General features: G+C 52.7%; 1 protein-coding gene across 2 annotated transcripts in view; it reads right to left on the reverse strand.

Annotated features, from left to right (window-relative positions):
• Positions 1-2072: 2072 nt before the first annotated feature.
• The window catches only part of GALNT17 (polypeptide N-acetylgalactosaminyltransferase 17), a 98013-nt gene continuing 82337 nt past the window's right edge, over positions 2073-17748 (reverse strand). Inside the window, exons 7-11 of one of the 2 annotated variants that reach the window (XM_023939045.2) lie at positions 14728-14913; positions 11889-12026; positions 10286-10381; positions 5365-5532; positions 2073-4824 (exon numbers count right to left, since the gene is read on the reverse strand). In XM_023939045.2, the coding sequence (XP_023794813.2) occupies positions 4696-4824; positions 5365-5532; positions 10286-10381; positions 11889-12026; positions 14728-14913 (717 nt within the window). In that variant the 3' untranslated portion in view covers positions 2073-4695. The remainder of the gene's footprint in view (positions 4825-5364; positions 5533-10285; positions 10382-11888; positions 12027-14727; positions 14914-17748) is intronic. The other variant, XM_086859721.1, reaches the window with a different exon arrangement.

Raw genomic sequence — 17748 nt, forward strand, 5'->3', positions numbered from 1 at the left:
CCCAGTGCAGCTCAACAGCAAAATCACAGAGAAACAGGGCAGTGGGTTCATTTCCATCATTTCCCACACAAACCTGTGGGGTGGGGGGAAATCCCTCCTTAAAACATGAAATGCAGCTGGTTGATCCCAAGGTTTTAAGGTTTAAAGATACCCTGAGATAATAAATATATTTTACCTCTCATTCCATAGGCCATCAAACATTAGGGACCATTTTAAGTGAATCCCCCTTCTCTGCCTCCCTTGCACCCTTGGCAAAAGAAACTGGTGAGGGTTGGGAGAAGGTTCAGGCTGCATTCCCAGCTCCGAGGTGCTCGCTGGCAGGACTGCTGAGCATCCTGGGCATCCTCCAGCTGCTCCCAGCCTGGGCATCCCCCCAGCTCCTCACAGCCTGGACATCCCCCAGCTCCTCACAGCCTGGACATCCCCCAGCTCCTCACAGCCTGGACATCCCCAGCTCCTCACAGCCTGGACATCCCCCCTCACAGCCTGGACATCCCCCAGCTCCTCACAGCCTGGACATCCCCCAGCTCCTGGGCATCCCCCAGCTCCTCACAGCCTGGACATCCCCCAGCTCCTGGGCATCCCCCAGCTCCTCACAGCCTGGACATCCCCAGCTCCTCACAGCCTGGACATCCCCCCTCACAGCCTGGACATCCCCCAGCTCCTCACAGCCTGGACATCCCCCAGCTCCTGGGCATCCCCCAGCTCCTGGACATCCCCCCAGCTCCTCACAGCCTGGACATCCCCCAGCTCCTGGACATCCCCCAGCTCCTCACAGCCTGGACATCCCCAGCTCCTCACAGCCTGGACATCCCCCCTCACAGCCTGGACATCCCCAGCTCCTCACAGCCTGGACATCCCCCAGCTCCTGGACATCCCCCCAGCTCCTGGACATCCCCCCAGCTCCTCACAGCCTGGACATCCCCCAGCTGCTCACAGCCTGGGCATCCCCCAGCTCCTCACAGGCTGTTTTTGGAATGTGCATCTCAGGAAAATCCCATTGTCAGCGCTCCCTCTGCTCCCAGCAGCTGATTAATCTGTTAGATATCCATCAAAGGCCCGAGGAGAGGGGCTGCTGCTACTGAAACTGTTTAACCACTGATGGCATTATAATTATCTCGCTATCAACTGCAACAAAGCAGCTCGGCAGGAGCCGCTGCACTGAAACACAGGAGGTCAGAGAGATGATCTGAGAGGGGCAGTGAACGGGAGAGCACAATTCAATCATTTATCATTTACCATTTATCATTTACCATTTACCATTTATCATTTCCATGGGGCCCTGCCCTTGTCAGGCCCCTGGGCACACCCTCAGCAGCTGGATGGGCCCTTCTGTCTCTTCCCAGCCAGGATTTGGGGTGGGTGAAGCCTCTGCACCAACAAGGGCAAGTTCAGGCTGGGAGCAGCCCAGGCTGGGATCAGCCCAGGCTGGGAGCAGCCCAGGCTGGGAGCAGCCCAGGCTGGGATCAGCCCAGGCTGGGATCAGCCCAGGCTGGGATCAGCCCAGGCTGGGAGCAGCCCAGGCTGGGATCAGCCCTGGCTGGGATCAGCCCTGGGAGAAGGTCCCAGGGTTCCTGTGGGTGACACTGGACATGGCCCAGCCCTGAACCCCCAGCCCAGGGCTGATCCCAGCCTGGGCAGCAGGAAAGGGGTTGGGATTGTGCCCCAGCCCCTGTGGTCACACAGAGACCCTTCCCTCCCACCCTTCAGCACCAACCCGCTGTTGAGGATGGAAAGAATGGGTTGAAGGAGTGTCCCGAGCCGCAGGTGACACTGAGGAACACCCAGGGACACCCAGCCTGGGCTCAGGAATGCAAGGGATGCTTCACATTACATCTCCCCCCGGCTGGTGGGTGTAACTCACCCTGGTGAGTGGCAGCAGCAGGGATGGATGGGGTGGGAGTTAATCTGTTCACCATCGCTCTTGATCTCTCCTTCATTTCCATTTCTTTTAGAAATGGAATTTTCATTAAAACAGCAGCACTTTTCTATTAAATGAGCAAGGGAGAGGACTGACTGCCTCTGTATCTCAGCGGCAGAGAATCTTTTGAAAATCACTCAAGAGGCGAGGCTCAAATCAGATCTTTAATAAGAATCACTTAGAGATCACTTCTTAAAGCAATTAACAGATGATTAGAGATAAGCGAGATGCAACACCGAGACCCAGATCTCAGGCAGATTTCTCGGGGGTGGGAGTGCAGTGGGGGGCACCCTGCAGTCCCAGACGGTGTCAGGACAGAACAGCAAATTCCCACTTTCCAGCCTGATTCAGGGAGAAGGGGCCAACTCCCCCCAGCACCTCCCCGGGGGCTCTGCCCCAGCTGAGGGTCCCCCAGCCCAGGGCTCACCTCCACCTTGTGCTGAGGCAGGGGCTGCTTTTCCTTCTGCAGCACGAAGGAAAGGCAGGTGTGACCCTCAACACCCCAGAGGATCCCAGAGCTCAGCAGCAGCAGGATCCTGGTGCCCTGGGCACCCTGAGCCACCTGGCACAGGGACAGCGGTGGCACCAGGGCCATGTGGCCAGCCCAGAGGGACAGGGACAGGGACAGGGACAGGGACTGGGACAGGGACTGGGACAGGGACTGGGACAGAGGCAGGGACAGGGACTGGGAAAGGGACTGGGACAGGGACAGGGACAGAGGCAGGGACTGGGACAGGGACAGGGACAGGGACAGAGGCAGGGACAGGGACTGGGACAGAGGCAGGGACAGGGGCAGGGACAGAGGCAGGGAGCAGCCACACGTCCCATCCAGTCCCGCTGCAGGAGCCCCAGAGTGCTGGGACACCTCACCCCAGCACTGTGACGTGTGACAAAAGCCACCTGCTGCCACCCTGGGCACTGGCAGGGCCCGAGCTGGGCTGAATTACAGCACAGACAACATCCAGGGGCTGTCTGGCTGCTCATCCTGACCCACACAGGCTCTCCCCTCCAGTATTTGCTCAGTTTAAGGGCAGTTCCCAGTTGGAGCGGAGCTGTGGGGTCTCAGAGCCCTCGGGGGTCCTGCAGTCCCCAGGAAATCGCTTCTCTCAGGCAGCAGCAGAGGCGAGGGGAGCTGGCTCATGCATCCACACAGCCGTGGGCACACCGGCCTTGGAAGTGCTCAGATTTATTACACAAGAGATGATGCAACAGCGAAAAAGAGAGCAAAATCCTACACTGACTCTCTACTCTGCAAGTCAGGACAACTAAGAGGTTTTACTTCATTAAGGAAGGCAGGGGAAAAACCAGAGACAGCCCCAGTGGGTGAGGGAGCCTCGTGAAGCCTAAATGAACAATCAGTCCTAGGTGATGCTCGCTGCTGTAGAAGGAACAATGAAATAGATCTGCTTCTCTTCAATAAATTACTAAAACATCAGTTAGAAACCTGCTGCATGGCATTGGAAGTTGAGCTCGTTAAACATCCAGGGAGCTTCATCCTGATGCAAATGGAAGACGGGCATGAGTGCTCTGCAGCAAAGGACTCTGTGCACATCCCAGCTTGGGAAACATATTTACACATACATCTCATATATTAATCTATTTTAGTGCACCCTAGCCAGAGGGCAGCCACAAAGAGGATTATTGTGGGAGAAGGACAGGAGATGGGCTGGTTTCTCCTCCCTGCTGAGCAAAGCCCGTGGCCATCCAGCCACAGCAGCTCTGTGGGATCGTGTTTCCCCCCTCCAGGCACACACCAGGACCCCCAGCAGAGGACTCCCAGGTGGATTTGGTAGCTGGGATTTGGCAGCCAGGATTACTGTGAGCCAAAAACAAATCAGCTGGGATCCCTCCACTGCAGAAACAAGCCTGAAGTGACTTCAGGGCAGAATTTCAGACAAGCTGCCTTTTGCTGGTGCCTTGGCCTCCCTCCCTGTCCCTGCCACAGCTCAGGAGGGGCTGCAGTGACTCTGGGGGTCCTTGGCCAGGCCTGACCAGGCAGGACAGGGGGCTGAAGCCCCAGAGAACATTCCTGCAGTCACCCAGAAGGGCAGGCAGACGTCCCAGGTCTCCATAGGGTCCCTTTGGGGTCTCCATGGAGGGAGGTGCTGCTTTGGGCAGCAGCGTGTGGCTGATGGAGAGGGGGCCAAGGGGAGGTCAGGGGGTTTATTCCACTGCATCTTTCTGGGTAACTTCTGTGATTAAGGGCTGGAAAGATCCCTGGGAGCTGCTGGGGTGTGTTTTGCTTCTCCAGAACTCAGGGAAAGGGCTGCTGGATGCAGGGGCAGGAAAGGGAAAAGGGAATAAGGACCCAGCAAAACAACACATCCTTCAAACTCGGCTCCCTTGGGGCTTGGGAACCTTTTCCTCTCTCGGGCTCCTCAGTTCCCACACTTGCCAGGCAGGACCGTCCAGGCTCACGGTGAAACCTCCCCAGCCCTCTGGGAGAGCTGGGGGTTGTGTGGGAAAGCAGAAATTCCGTCAGTCAACGCTCCCAGACTGCCCCAGCCCACGAGAGAGGCTCCAGCAGGGAATGTGGCAGCTCTTGGAGTGCTGGCCAGGGGGAGCAGCAGTTCTGAGCCAGCTCCAGAGCTGGGATCAGCTGGGGGAGAGCCACAGCTGGTGAAGATAAAGCCACAGATGCCCATCTCCCCCAGGTCCTCTCCTAGGAACACCAATAAAGCTCTGCTTGGTTTTCCATCCTTCCCAAAGGAGTCCAGGCGTGTCAGCCCCTGTCAGCCGTGGCTCGAGTCAGACTCCCCTGACTCTTTCAGCCTCTACTTGATGAAGTTTTTAATTGTCCACCTCTGTCCTGTGCAGCTGCGAAGGATCAGGTCAATGCCAGCCATGCCCCTGTTCTCCACCTCCAGGCACCGGCCCGTGCCCTTGTTCAGGATGGCTCCGTTCTGCATTACAGGGGGTGGGAAAAGAGGGGAAAATGAAGATATTAATTGCCTGAGAAGCAAACCAGGACCAGAGGGCACTGCTGGAAGGAGCACTCGGCTGGGTGGGAATGCAATTCAAACAATAAAATAATTCCCCAAATAAATGGAATGAGCATCCATTGTGCCTGGCAGCACCAAGGGCCACCTGTATCCTCTAAATGCCACAGCTGCTGGGGAGTGGGACACTGTGGAAGCTGTGTTCCTTAAACTGCTTTGGGACAAAAGCCTGGGAATGAATTTCACTCCTCATCCACGAAAAACAAAGGAATCTGGAAGTCATTGGCAGACCAGACATAACCAGATCCAGCTCTCTGCTACCAGAAAGGAAAACTTGGTTTAGAAATTGTCCTGAAGTGCTGCCCTGGTCCCTCTTAACCTCCTCCCTCTGCCCCAGGAGCTGGAATTGGCTGTGGCACCGTTTCCCCTTTGTCCCAGCCCATGGGCCGTGTCCCCCCCAGGCTCTGGGGAGCAGAGGAGCCCCCGGGGCAGCCCCAGGCCCACCTGGATGAAGCTCCAGCGCTTGTGGAGGCTGCTCTTGACCTTGTCACAGTCCAGCAGCTGCGGGAAGCGGCTCTTGCCGGTGTCCACCAGGCAGCGGGTGTCGGGCAGCAGCGTGGTGGTGCCCAGGGCCCCCAGGTGCAGGAAGCCCTCCCTGGTGTAGCGAGCCAGCTGGGGACAGGGGACAGCGGGGACACTCTCAGCACTCACAGCATCGGCACAGCCAGCGGGGACAGGACAGCACAGAGCCCCTGGAGACATTCCGTGGGGATGCACGGGGAAAGCAGAGCCAGAAGGAATAAATTCCCATTTCCTCCAACCTTTTATCCCTCTTTGGCTCTGGTTTCTTTTCAGGTGCAGGTGGGGAACTGAGACACAGGAAGGGGAAGGAATAATTCCAACTCTTAAACTGCTCCTGGAGCCTCCTGGAGCGCTGTGGGATGGGCCAGTGGATGTTTTCTCTGGATTCCAGCTGGCCCAGCTCCTGCCTCTGGAGCCTGGCACACCTCCAGGGCTCCAGCCAGGCAGCAGCAGCAGCCAGAGGGGCCAGGACCGGGCCAGGAGCCGGGATCTGCCCCATGGCTCAGCCCTTGGGCTCAGGACTGCAGCCATCCCACAGGATCCAGCTGCCACAGCTGCCAGGGGCTGCCCAGGACACGCAGGGATGATGCCCTTGGGAATTCCAGCACACAAAGGACTCCTCCATGCCAAGGAATGCCACCAAAATATTTCCCTAAACGCATTTAAATTCTGGAGTGAGGAGAAAGAAACACCAGTGTCCTGCCTTTTATAGTTCAAGGGAAAGATCTCCACAGCTGCTTATTTAAATTATGAATCAGGCCATTATCCAGCAGACAAATAAGGAGGATTCAGCACATTAATTAACTGAGCATATCTGTGACCCAGATGCCAGAGAAGAGGCAGAAAATCCCACGGGGAGTTTGGGTTATCTGGGCTGTAATAATTAAACACTGGAAATCAAGTTAAAGCAATGTAACAGGGTCAAACTGAGCTCATAACCCCAGGGTGGGCCTGGCCCTGCTCCCAGGTGCTGCTGGAGCTCCACCTGGAGTGCAAATGTTGTGTATCAGAGCAGAGCTCCTCACATCTCCCCAATGTTCATTCACCAGGTGTTCCCCACAGGAGGGGTCAGGAGCAGCCCAAACCTCGATCACAGAATCATGGAATGGTTTGGGCTGGAAAGGACCTGAAATTCCTCCAGTGCCACCCCAGCCATGGCAGGGACACCTCCCCTGTCCCAGGTGCTCCAAACCCATCCAGCCTGGCCTTGGGCACTGCCAGGGATCCAGGGGCTGCTCTGGGCACCTGTGCCCATAAAACCTCATCAACCTGCCATGTCCCCAACTTCAGCTGTCCCTGGGGGAATCCCAGGATCACTGGGGCTGGAAAATCCCTCCAGGATCATCCAGTCCCACCCTGTGCCTGATGCCCACCGTGTCCCCAGCCCAGAGCACTCAGTGCCACCTCCAGGGATGGGATCCCAACCCTCCCTGGGCACTTCCAGTGCCTGAGCTCCCTTTCCATGGGGAAATTCCTGCTCTGTCCCCCCTGAGCCTGCCCTGGCCCAGCCTGAGCTGCTCCCTCTCCTCCTGTCCCTGTTCCCTGGGATAAGATCCCAAATCTCCCCCGGCTGTCCCCTCCTGCCAGGGACTTGTGCAGAGCCACAAGAGCCCCCTGAGCCCCCTTTGCTCCAGCCTGAGCCCCTTCCCAGCTCCCTCAGCCCCTCCTGGGGCTGGGGCTGATCCCCCTGGCAAAGCTGCACCTCCAATCCATCTCCTGTGATTGTGATTTCTGGCTGGCTGCATCTCAGGGATGGCAGAAAGTTAATTAGACATCCCAGTACCTGGGAAATAAAAGCCTTGATGACCTTCATTGACTCTATTGGAAAATAATTTCGAGTTGTTTAGCTTCCCTTCTGCTCTGAGCAGACCATCAATTAGCAGCCATCAGTAAAATGTTCAGGATTTGCCTTTTACCACAATTTAATCTGATTAAAGGGTGCTGTTTCATCACCCCTGCTCCTGCCGTGTCCCCCATGAGCTCAGTATTGATGGCTTTGTCCTCAACTTCTGCTGCTTAAATGGGCAAAACATATTTTATCCTATAATTAAATGAAATGCTCTGCTGGGTGAACATTATCTTAAGTTTTATAGCATTATAGTGCTTTCTATCACCTTAATATATCACCGTAGCTGTGTCACTGCAGTGAGCTATGGCTGCATTATTAGTGTAATACATCATTACAGCAAGGTGCTTCCAGGAGGGATTGTCCCAAAGATGAAGCCATCAAGCAGGAATAAAACCCATCAGCGGCCTCAATATAATTACAGGATAAAAGGATGATGATGGAATCTCATAATGATTTGACCTGGAAGTGAATGGAGGCAGGGAGAACGGAAAGCTGAAGGGAAAATAAGAGAAAAATCGCTAAAATTTTACTCAGCGAGGGCTGAGTGAGTAAAGGCAAGATTGAATTCAGAGCCAGCACCCTGAGCTGCATCCAGGCTGAGCTTAAATCCAGGGGCAGTCAGAGGAGAGAGCAGAAACTGGGGACAGGACACAAATGAAACAGCAGCAATCGCTCCTGGCAGAGCCAACATTCCCTCTGTGCCAGCTGGGCTGGGGCTCCACGGGCACAGACACGGGGGGGACAGGGACAGGGATGGGACAGGGATGGGACAGGGATGGGACAGGGATGGGACAGGGACAGGGACAGGGATGGGACAGGGATGGGACAGGGACAGGGATGGGACAGGGATGGGACAGGGATGGGACAGGGATGGGACAGAGACAGGGACAGGGATGGGACAGGGACAGGGATGGGACAGGGATGGGACAGGGATGGGACAGGGACAGGGATGGGACAGGGATGGGACAGGGATGGGACAGAGACAGGGACAGGGATGGGACAGGGACAGGGATGGGACAGGGATGGGACAGGGATGGGACAGGGACAGGGATGGGACAGGGATGGGACAGGGATGGGACAGGGGACAGGGACAGGAGCAGGGACAGGAACAGGGGACAGGGACAGGGGACAGGACAGGGACAGGAGCAGGGACAGGGACAGGGACAAGGACAGGAACAGGGATGGGAACAGGGACAGGGGACTGGAACAGGGACAGGGGACTGGAACAGGAACAGGGGACAGGGACAGGAGCAGGGACAGGGGACAGGAACAGGGGACAGGACAGGGACAGGGACAGGAACAGGGGACAGGGACAGGAACAGGACAGGGACAGCTTCCAGGAAAATCCCAGCACCCCTGGTGTGGCAGGGAACAGGAGCCACAGCCCCTCGGGGTGTGACAGTGCCAGCAGGGAGCCCACACCTTCCCCCTCTCATTCCTGCCAGGGAAATCATTGCTTTATTCTGAAATAAGGAATGTCTGGGATGGGCCCCAGGGTCAAGGAGAGAAGGGGGATTTTAGGGCTGTGTGTGTGCTTTGGGATGTGAGCAACTCCAAAGGAGCTCAACAACCCCTTGTGGGGTTTCACACACATGCAAATAAATAAAAATTATATATATTTATATATACACACACACAAACCAGAGTTTCCATTACTTCTAATTCCATTCCCAGCCATAAATTACAACCTGCAGCCCATTAATTAAACAGTTGTAGGGGAAGTCCAATTTCCTTCATGGTGCCACAAAGGCCATTTCAAAGCTTCTGCACTGGCTGATAGCTGCTTAAAAACAGAATTTTCCAGGGGTTTCACTAATTGGATGTACCTTAAAACAAAGGAACTGCCAAGAACTGGCTCTCAGCTGAAGAGGGAAGGGACAATGTGGAGAGGGAAGAGCAGGAAGGATGAAAAGGGCAAGCTGCAGGCAGCCAGCAAAATTAGACTTCAGAACTTCAGGTAGGGAAAGAAAACATGGTCGAGTTTAATCTCAGTAACACTGAGGGGAAAATAAATAAAAATAAATAACTCATTCTCAGCCATTCACCCTGGAGCCCAGGGCCAGCAGCCAGTTTCTCACACAATATTGCACTTCCAGGTGCACATTTCCAGCCACAAAGTGCAAAAGGCAGTTGGTGCCATTGAAGAGAAGAATGAGGTGTTTGAGCAAGAGCAGATTCTGCTCAGCAGGGACTCCTTCAGCCCCAGGGACTGATCTTTGTTTAAGGTAACCCAGAGTGGGACTCTCTCCACCCCCAGATGGTTCCCAGCTCCTTGGGCTCCCAGCTCAGGCTCAGATCAACTCTGGCATTGCTTATTCCAGGGTGACTGTGGAGTGAGAACAGGATTTTTATGCTTTCCCACTCCTTGAACTGTACATTTTTTCAGCAGAAAATGAACCTCCTTGAGCCTGCTGGGCCCCAGATGCTCCAAAACTTTTGGAGAGGCAAAAGGAGTGCTGGAAAGCAAATTCCAGCCAAGCTGAAATGGCTCATTACCACAGCACTAATTGTTTTCTTTACCCCATTAGTCTGGGTTTATTCTGCTGGCTGGAAGAGAAATAATCCCACAATGGGTTGGGTTGGAACAGATCATAAATATCATTATTATGATCAATATTATCATATTATTCCAACCTTCCACTAGCCCAGGTGCTCCAACTCCCATCCAACCTGGCCTTGGGAAGGAAATACTCAGATTGTGTCCATGGTTGTTATTTACCTTTGTCTGGAAGATTTTATTTTAAATTACAAATTTCACTTTTTTTTTTTTTTTTTTTGTTTCAAATTGCAAAAAATTCAACTTTTCAGCATTTTCAATTTACAAAGATTTCCAATTCCTTTCAAGGCTTTTCCTTGCAGCTCTGGCAGGATGATGGGGATGCAGCTGGGAACACTCCCTGTGGTACCCGAGGTGTTTTTATCACTGGAGAGCCAAGGCCACAGCCCCAGGCTGTCCCCTGGGGTGGCACCTGGCTGTGGCAGTGCCAGCCTCACCTGTGGGCCCCAGCCATGGCACGGGTACAGGATTGCTGTGTGGTTCTCCTGCGGGCCCTGGTCCAGACACACGTCCTTGGCCTTGTTGTTCCTCAGCTGCCAGGGGAAAAAGGCAGAGTTAGGGGGAAAAAGGGGCAGAGTTATGGCCCCAAAAGGGCAGAGTTATGGCACAAACAGGGGCAGAGTTATGGCACAAAAAGGGACAGAGTTATGGCACAAAAAGGGACAGAGTTATGGCACAAAAAGGGGAAGAGTTAAGGAATAAAAGGGGCAGAGTTATGGCATAAAAGGGAACAGAGTTATGGTATAAAAAGGGCAGAGTTATGGCACAAAGGGAACAGAATTATGGCATAAAAGGAACAGAGTTATGGCACAAAAAGGAACAGAGTTATGGCACAAAAGGAACAGAGTTATGGCACAAAAGGAACAGAGTTATGGCATAAAAGGAACAGAGTTATGGCACAAAAGGAACAGAGTTATGGCACAAAAGGAACAGAGTTATGGCACAAAAGGAACAGAGTTATGGCACAAAAGGAACAGAGTTATGGCCCTCTCTTATCAGAGATAAGCAGGAAGTGATGCTCAGCCCTCTCCACCCTCTGTAACTCTCACTGCTCTATCACCAGGAACAATCAGGCAAAGCAAACTTACAGAGCACTAAACTTCTCTTTAAAGCCAGGCCTAATGAGGGCTGTTTAATGGACTAATCCCCATTCCAAGGAGCAGAGTCCCTGGACACGGCTGGCTCTGTGTTTGCTCATGGGTGGTGGGGACAAACCCAGGTTTAGGCTCCCAGAAACCTGAAATCAATGCAGAACCCCAAAATCAATGCAGAACCCCTCAGATTTCAGTGAAATCTCAAAGTGCTTGACAAGGCAGGGAAAAAAGCCCAACTCGAACAAGGATCACCTTGGAATCATCACATCCTTGTTCCAGCTGGGTTTTGTTCCAACTCAAACCATTCTGAAATTTCATTTTCTATGAAAATAGAATTTTTTGGGAGGTTTTAGCTTGAAGGCCTTTAGTAATTTTGATAACAAACCCTTCCTAAAATGAATAACCCATCCAGGGTGCCCAGGCTTCAAGGAGCCTCCTCCAAGTGCCACTGCTCCATCAACTCCATTGCAGCAGTGTATTTGTTATTAGTTCCCATAAATTACTCTTTCTATATTCCCAGAATGGTTTCAAAGGCAGCAGAGATTGAATTAAGTCCCCTTATTTTATCTTGTCCTTAAGCTGTTGTGACAAGGCACTGAATCCTCCAGAGACCTTGTCAGGAATTAGGCAGAGTTTGAGTCACAGGGTTTTAGAAGATGCCTGTGTATTAAAAATACAAATGCAGCTGCTTAATCCATGGAGTCATAGGAAATATGGGTAATTTCTGTCAATTCACTAAATGATGTATTAACATTTTTACTTCATTCAGTCTTCAAGATCAGCAGCAAATCCCCAAACTGGTTTTTAGAAGAAACTGGGAGCAGATTTATACAAATTTAGATAATTACACAGAAAAAGTCAGTTTTGTTCCAGACTCCTCTCCTTTGAGGCTGTTTCTCATCAGGGACTGTAAACATTAGCAGGCTGAGCTAAGGGACTAAATTACCTCTCCATAAGCAATGGTGTTGTTGTATCTCCTCATTTCTGGATAAACGTGGTCCAGGTACCACTGGAAATTTTTACACTTCAGGCTCTTCCTCAAGGCTTTCCTCTCAGAAACATCCCCAATGTCAATCCCTGGGTTCTGAAAAACAACAACAGGAATGGTCACACTTCCAAAAAAAAAGGTAAAAATGCAAGTATTTCACTGAGCTCTGAGATCCTTCCCAAACTGCCTGGCAGTGGTTGAGTGATTGCAGGAATTCTGGGATGTGTGTCCTTGTGAAATCATCAGAGGGAAGATGTGGGTTCCAGAGCCATGGCAAGAGGGGGACACCAACTTCTTGCTGGGTTTTGAGGGCCCCCTTGCAATGGCCACGGGCTGATGTCCTCGGGGATAATTTACCAGAGGAGCCAAAGGGAGAAGAAAAGGTTTGGAGGGAAGTTGGGAAGTGCAGTGAAACAGTGGGGAGTCTCCTGCCCATTCTCCTGGGTTTGGATCCGTGTGACAAAGACTGATCTGTATTTTTAAACAAGGTATTTTTAAAAGAATTCTCCTCCTGTTTGGCCTCTGAGGCACGGGACTTCCAGGAGAGTTTAGCAGCAAGAAGATATGAGAATTTAAAAGATGGAAATGCAAACCCTGGCTGGGCACTGAGCACCAAACCCTTCCCTGACCCCACTGAGACACAACCCAGAGGAAGGAAGGGGTGAAAGGTGCAAAATAAATGGAAAAAGAATGAAGGAAAGAGATAAAGGCTTAGGATTCAAACAAAGCAGAGGCAGACAGTTGAGAATGAAGGATAAAAATTGCATGAGAAGAAAAGTTGAGGCTGAACCGCAGCAAATTTGGCAATTTGGGCAGTTCCAGGGTGGAATGGTCTCCTTGGAGACACAGCAGAACCCCACTGCTCCTGCAGACAAAGCTGTCCCCAGGGAAAACCCTGCAGGAGCAGGAGCAGGGCTGGAGAGCTGGGATCTGGGGAGCAGGGCACACAGCAGCCCCTCCACTCTGCCTGGGCTCCTGCTCCTGCCTTTCCCAGCGATCATTAAACACAACTGGGAAAGCAATTTTCCATTACAACGCTTGTAATGATCTCCTAATGAATTATTCACTCTGTTTTAGAGGAGACACCGTTTCAATGTGCCCCTGGTAACTGAGAGGTAAAAATAAAGATGATTCTGTGGAGACAGGCTGAGCTGGGGCTCAGAGCAGCCAGGGAGAACCTGGGATGGGCAGGGCAGGGCTTTGCCTTGGCATCACAAAATAATCCAGAGCATATCCATAAAACCTCCCCCATCCAACAAGGCTTCCCTCAAATTCAATCTTTATTTGATTGGGAAAAAACCTGTATAAAAAACTCAAATGGATTCTGGGGAACCCAGACCTATTGGGAAGATTTGTATATAAAAATCTCAAGCTGATTTTTGGGTCACCCAGGCCTGTTCCCACCCCCAGTGCTGATCCATGTGATGCTGCCTTTTCCAAGCCCAACAGGATGGATTTTAATCCTTTCTGCAATGCTCCAAAGCTGTCCCTGAGCAGGAGGATGGTGCCTCACCTCTAAAAAGAAATCAGCCCAAAGATCAGGATTTCTGATCCCTGCCCACGAGCATTTGGATCTTGAAGCCTCTTTTTGAGATCCCCAAACTCCCTCAGCCCTGGAGGCATCTCCCCCTCTCCCAGCCCCTGGAGTGGTGCCTGTCCCAGCCAGAGCCCTCCTGCAGCTCCCTGGGAAAGCAGCTTTTCTTCCCATCTCTATTCCTTTATTTCCTGCTCTTTCTGTACCACCTGGCCCCAGGATCACACACCTGCAGCTCCTGGCCCTCCCCAGGCTGTGACTGCCGTGGCTCCAAATGCCAGCAGCTCTCCCCAGACATAACCTTTCCTCAGAACGCTGCAGCAGCAGCTCAGACTGTTGTGTTTTCCTGTTTTTCCAGAGCAGGCAGCAGCTGGGGATGCTCCCTCAGCAGCTCTTTGAGCCTTGGCCAAGCAGGAATATTTTGTGTTCAGTAATAACAGCACCCAGAGGGGCTGGACACTTGTGGCACCAGTCTGAGCTCACAGTGAAACTGGACTCATTCACCTTCTCCTCCCAGCCATGGCCACCTCCCTGCTCCTCCTTCCTGGAGCCTCTGGAGCTCTCCCAGAGGTGAGGGAAAGAAGCAGGGAGTGATCCCTGTGCAGGATGTGCCCCTGGACATTCTCACCTGGACCTGCTGCTGGCACCTCGTGGTTTTCCAAAGATTCCTCAAGCTGTGACATGGCAGGATTTACACCAAAATTCATGTGCCAGATCCAAAAAAACCCTGACCCTTGCTGGGCAGAAATCAAAGGGACCACCAGAGCTCTTTAAGGAGAAGGTGTAAGAGGAAGGGGATCCCCTTCTGTGAGCCACCAATCTCCAAACCCTTTAAACTTCCCAGCGCTGGGAAAAGCAGCAGTGCAGCCCCTGGGCCATCCCTCGGGAGCTGTGGGAGGGATCAGTGTCCATGAGCTGGGAATAAACCTGAGCTGGACACGGAATAAACCCAGGCTGGACACAGAATAAACCTGAGCTGGACACGGAATTAACCCGGGCTGGACACGGAATAAACCTGAGCTGGACACGGAATTAACCCAGGCTGGACACGGAATTAACCCGAGCTGGACACGGAATAAACCTGAGCTGGACACGGAATAAACCCGGGCTGGACACGGAATAAACCCGAGCTGGACACGGAATTAACCCAAAAGCTGAGGGAGCTCTGCTGGGCCCAGGCCCGGGGATTAAGGCTGTGCTCAGGGGTGCTAAGGCTCCATAATTCAGCTTTGAAGCCTCAGTGAGCCCCAGGCCAGGCCGTACCTCCAGGGGCAGGTTCCAGGCGATGTACACGTGCCACTTGTAGTCGTCCATCCACACCTCGGCCACGCGCAGCGCGTTGCGCTTGGTGTAGAAGCCGATGTTGTTGTTGTAGGGCTTCTTCTTGCGCTCGATGTGGGCCACCCTGGAGCAGGGCAGCACCTCCATGCTGCCCCCACACAGCCACACCTGCAACAGGAGGAGGAGGAGGAGGAGGAGGAAGATGATTCAGCATCACCCCAGTGAGCCCAGAGATCTCAAACCAACCAGGTGTGGCCTCTGCCCAGCACTGAGACGCACAGGGAGCACCTGTGGGGTTGGAACTGCAGCTTCTTGATGTCCCTTCCAACCCAAACTGCTCCTGGATTAAGCTGAGCCCAAGGCTTTAGAGGGGTCGGGTCTCTTCCTCACCCAGTGAAGGATCCAGGGCCTCGTTTCCTCCCAAATGAAAAGCATTAGTGACTGGAATAGTTCAAACAATTCCAAGATCCCCTCCTGCAGAAGGGATGAGTCAGTGAAACATATGGCAGGGACAGATTTCTCCCACTTGAAAACATTTGTTCATTATTGTTCTTCCACGTGCTGCTTCAAATTCCCTTAAATCACAGTCTACAAGTTAATAAAACCTTGTAAGATCCTCTCTTGATCTCACACACGGGGTTTTTGCAGGAAGACTCTCCATACCTGGTTTCTCCCCTGCCTGTTTGCCATCAGCAAGAGGTTCTTCACCCTCAGACAGGACTGCAGGCCCTGGGCAGCCGTTCCCAGCCAGCCTGAGGCTGCTCTGCGTTATCATTCTGCACTTATTGCAACACCCAGCGTTCCTGGGACCCCTTCCAGCCTCTCCTCCCATCTGTGGGCCCTGGTTTTCATGGGCCCTGCTCCATTCCCTGCTCCAGCAGCAGCAGGAGGCTGGAGCGGTGCCTGCTGTCCCCTGTGGCCCCTGCAGGGTGGGGACAGCAGGTGACAGGTGACAGCACAGAGGGGACACCTTCCCTGGCTCCCCCCTGCACTGCTGCACAACGGGAGCCTCAGCTGCTGCATAAACATGCACAAAAATCCCACTGCACTCCTGCTCTGCCTTCTGACCTTTCAGAACACTTTAAAGACAATTTCATGTCCCCAGAGTGGATTCAGAGCTGGGCTCTCACAGAGGGACCTGCCTGTCCCTCCCCTTCTCCTCCCACCCCAGCCAAGTCAACAAGGTCCACTCAGGGTTTGTGACAGGCCACAGGCAAAGCAAATCAGAGCTGAACTAGGCAATCCCAAAGATAAAATCTATTTCAAAAGGAATATTCCTAAGGCACAAATGGCCTGTGTGTCTTGCCTGCTCAATTCTTTAATTTCTCGACATCTTGGTGGAACAGAGGAATGAGCTCTGCCCTCAGGTACTCCCCAGGCTGCTGGGCTCAGCCTCTACAGTGGATAAATCTCCCAGTCCAGAGTGATCCTCAGCACCTCCTCATTTTGTACTTCTGGGGATCTCTTAGGTTTCATTGGCCAGGTGTTCCCCACAGGAGGGGTCAGGAGCAGCCCAAACCCTGATCTCAGAATCATGGAATAGTTTGGCTTGGAAGGGACATTAAATCCCACCCATTCCACCCCTGCCATGGCAGGGACACCTTCTCCTGTCCCAGGTGCTCCCAATGTCCAGCCTGGCCTTGGCCACTGCCAGGCCCACTGCAGCTTTGTCATTTTAGTGCTCCCAGAAGTTAATTTTTATAAAAAAGAGGAGCAGAGTATTTTTAAATCCCATCTTGGAGAGATGCTCTCCCAGCTGAACTCCCAGGCTGTGCTGGAGCCCAAATCTGCCTCCTGAGCCACCATCTGGCTGAGAGCACATCCCTGCAGAGCACTGAGCTCCAGAGAGGTTTGGAACTATCGTGGAACAAATCTGGGTCTTCCTAATGAGTTTAGAGCTGAAATTCCTCAGTGCTCTGATGTTATCTGCTCAGCCTTGGCAGCGTGACAAGGACCTGATTATGTTGTAATAGCATAATGCAAAGATTATTACAGACTCATAAAAGACAAGTGCCTCAAAACCAGCATCCACAATACCTGGAGGCCCTGCAGAAGGAGCAGAACAGGCTGGGCTTTGTGCACTCCTAGCACAGAAATTACCTGCAGGATCTGACCCTCATCTGCTTGCAGGTTGCTCTTTTTTTATTATTTTATTGCCAGTAATGTACCAAAAGCATCTTGATCTCATTTTCCTATTACCATTTCTGTCAGAGCTGTAAAAACAAGCCAGCATAAATAGCTCCCCAGGATTTTGATCTATTTTTCATGCACAAAAAGCCTTTGGAGGAAATGATCCACAGCTGGTTCTGCAGCCTAACTGGATTCCATGTGGGGAGTGGCAGGAGGAGGGGGAAGGAGCACTGGAACCATGAGAGGAGGTTCTGAAACAGAATTATTGATGCAGAGAGAGGATGGAGCAGCTCCTGGGCTGACAGCACCCAGCTCCATGGATCTGCTTCCAGCCTTTGTGACTCCAGCACATCCCCAGCGCTGTGTGATCTGTAATTACAGATATTCCCACCGCTCCTGATGGGAAGGTGCTGGGAGGTCACTCCTCCCCTTCAAACTCTGCCTCGTCTCAGGGAGGATTTCATCTTGCCCTGAGCTCCCCTCAAGCTTTGCTCCTGTCTCTCCCAAGCACTCCCAGTCACTCACACGTCTTGAGCCAACTTTCATTAAATTGAGATTAAAAGGACTTTCTCCACAGACAAAATCATAAAATGGAAAATGTCTCATTTCAGCTTTTTCCTCCAAGTCCAAGCTTTGCCATTCAAGGGCACCCAGCACTAATAACTTGTCTGCTGAAGCAGCTCCTTCCATTTGATTCCTTTCAAACAAGGACAGAGGCTGCAAAGCCCAGAGCAGGCACAGGACACGTCCTCAGGCACAGATTTACAGCCACAAGTGCTCCAGGGAAGGGCTGGGGCTGGGTCAGGGAGGGTCAGGCTGGATTTTGGGAAAGGTTCTTCCCCCAGAGGTGCTGGCACTGCCCAGGCTCCCCAG

This window comes from Cyanistes caeruleus, chromosome 21 (assembly GCF_971803275.1).
Source record: "Cyanistes caeruleus chromosome 21, bCyaCae1.hap1.1, whole genome shotgun sequence".
Lineage (NCBI taxonomy): Eukaryota > Metazoa > Chordata > Aves > Passeriformes > Paridae > Cyanistes > Cyanistes caeruleus.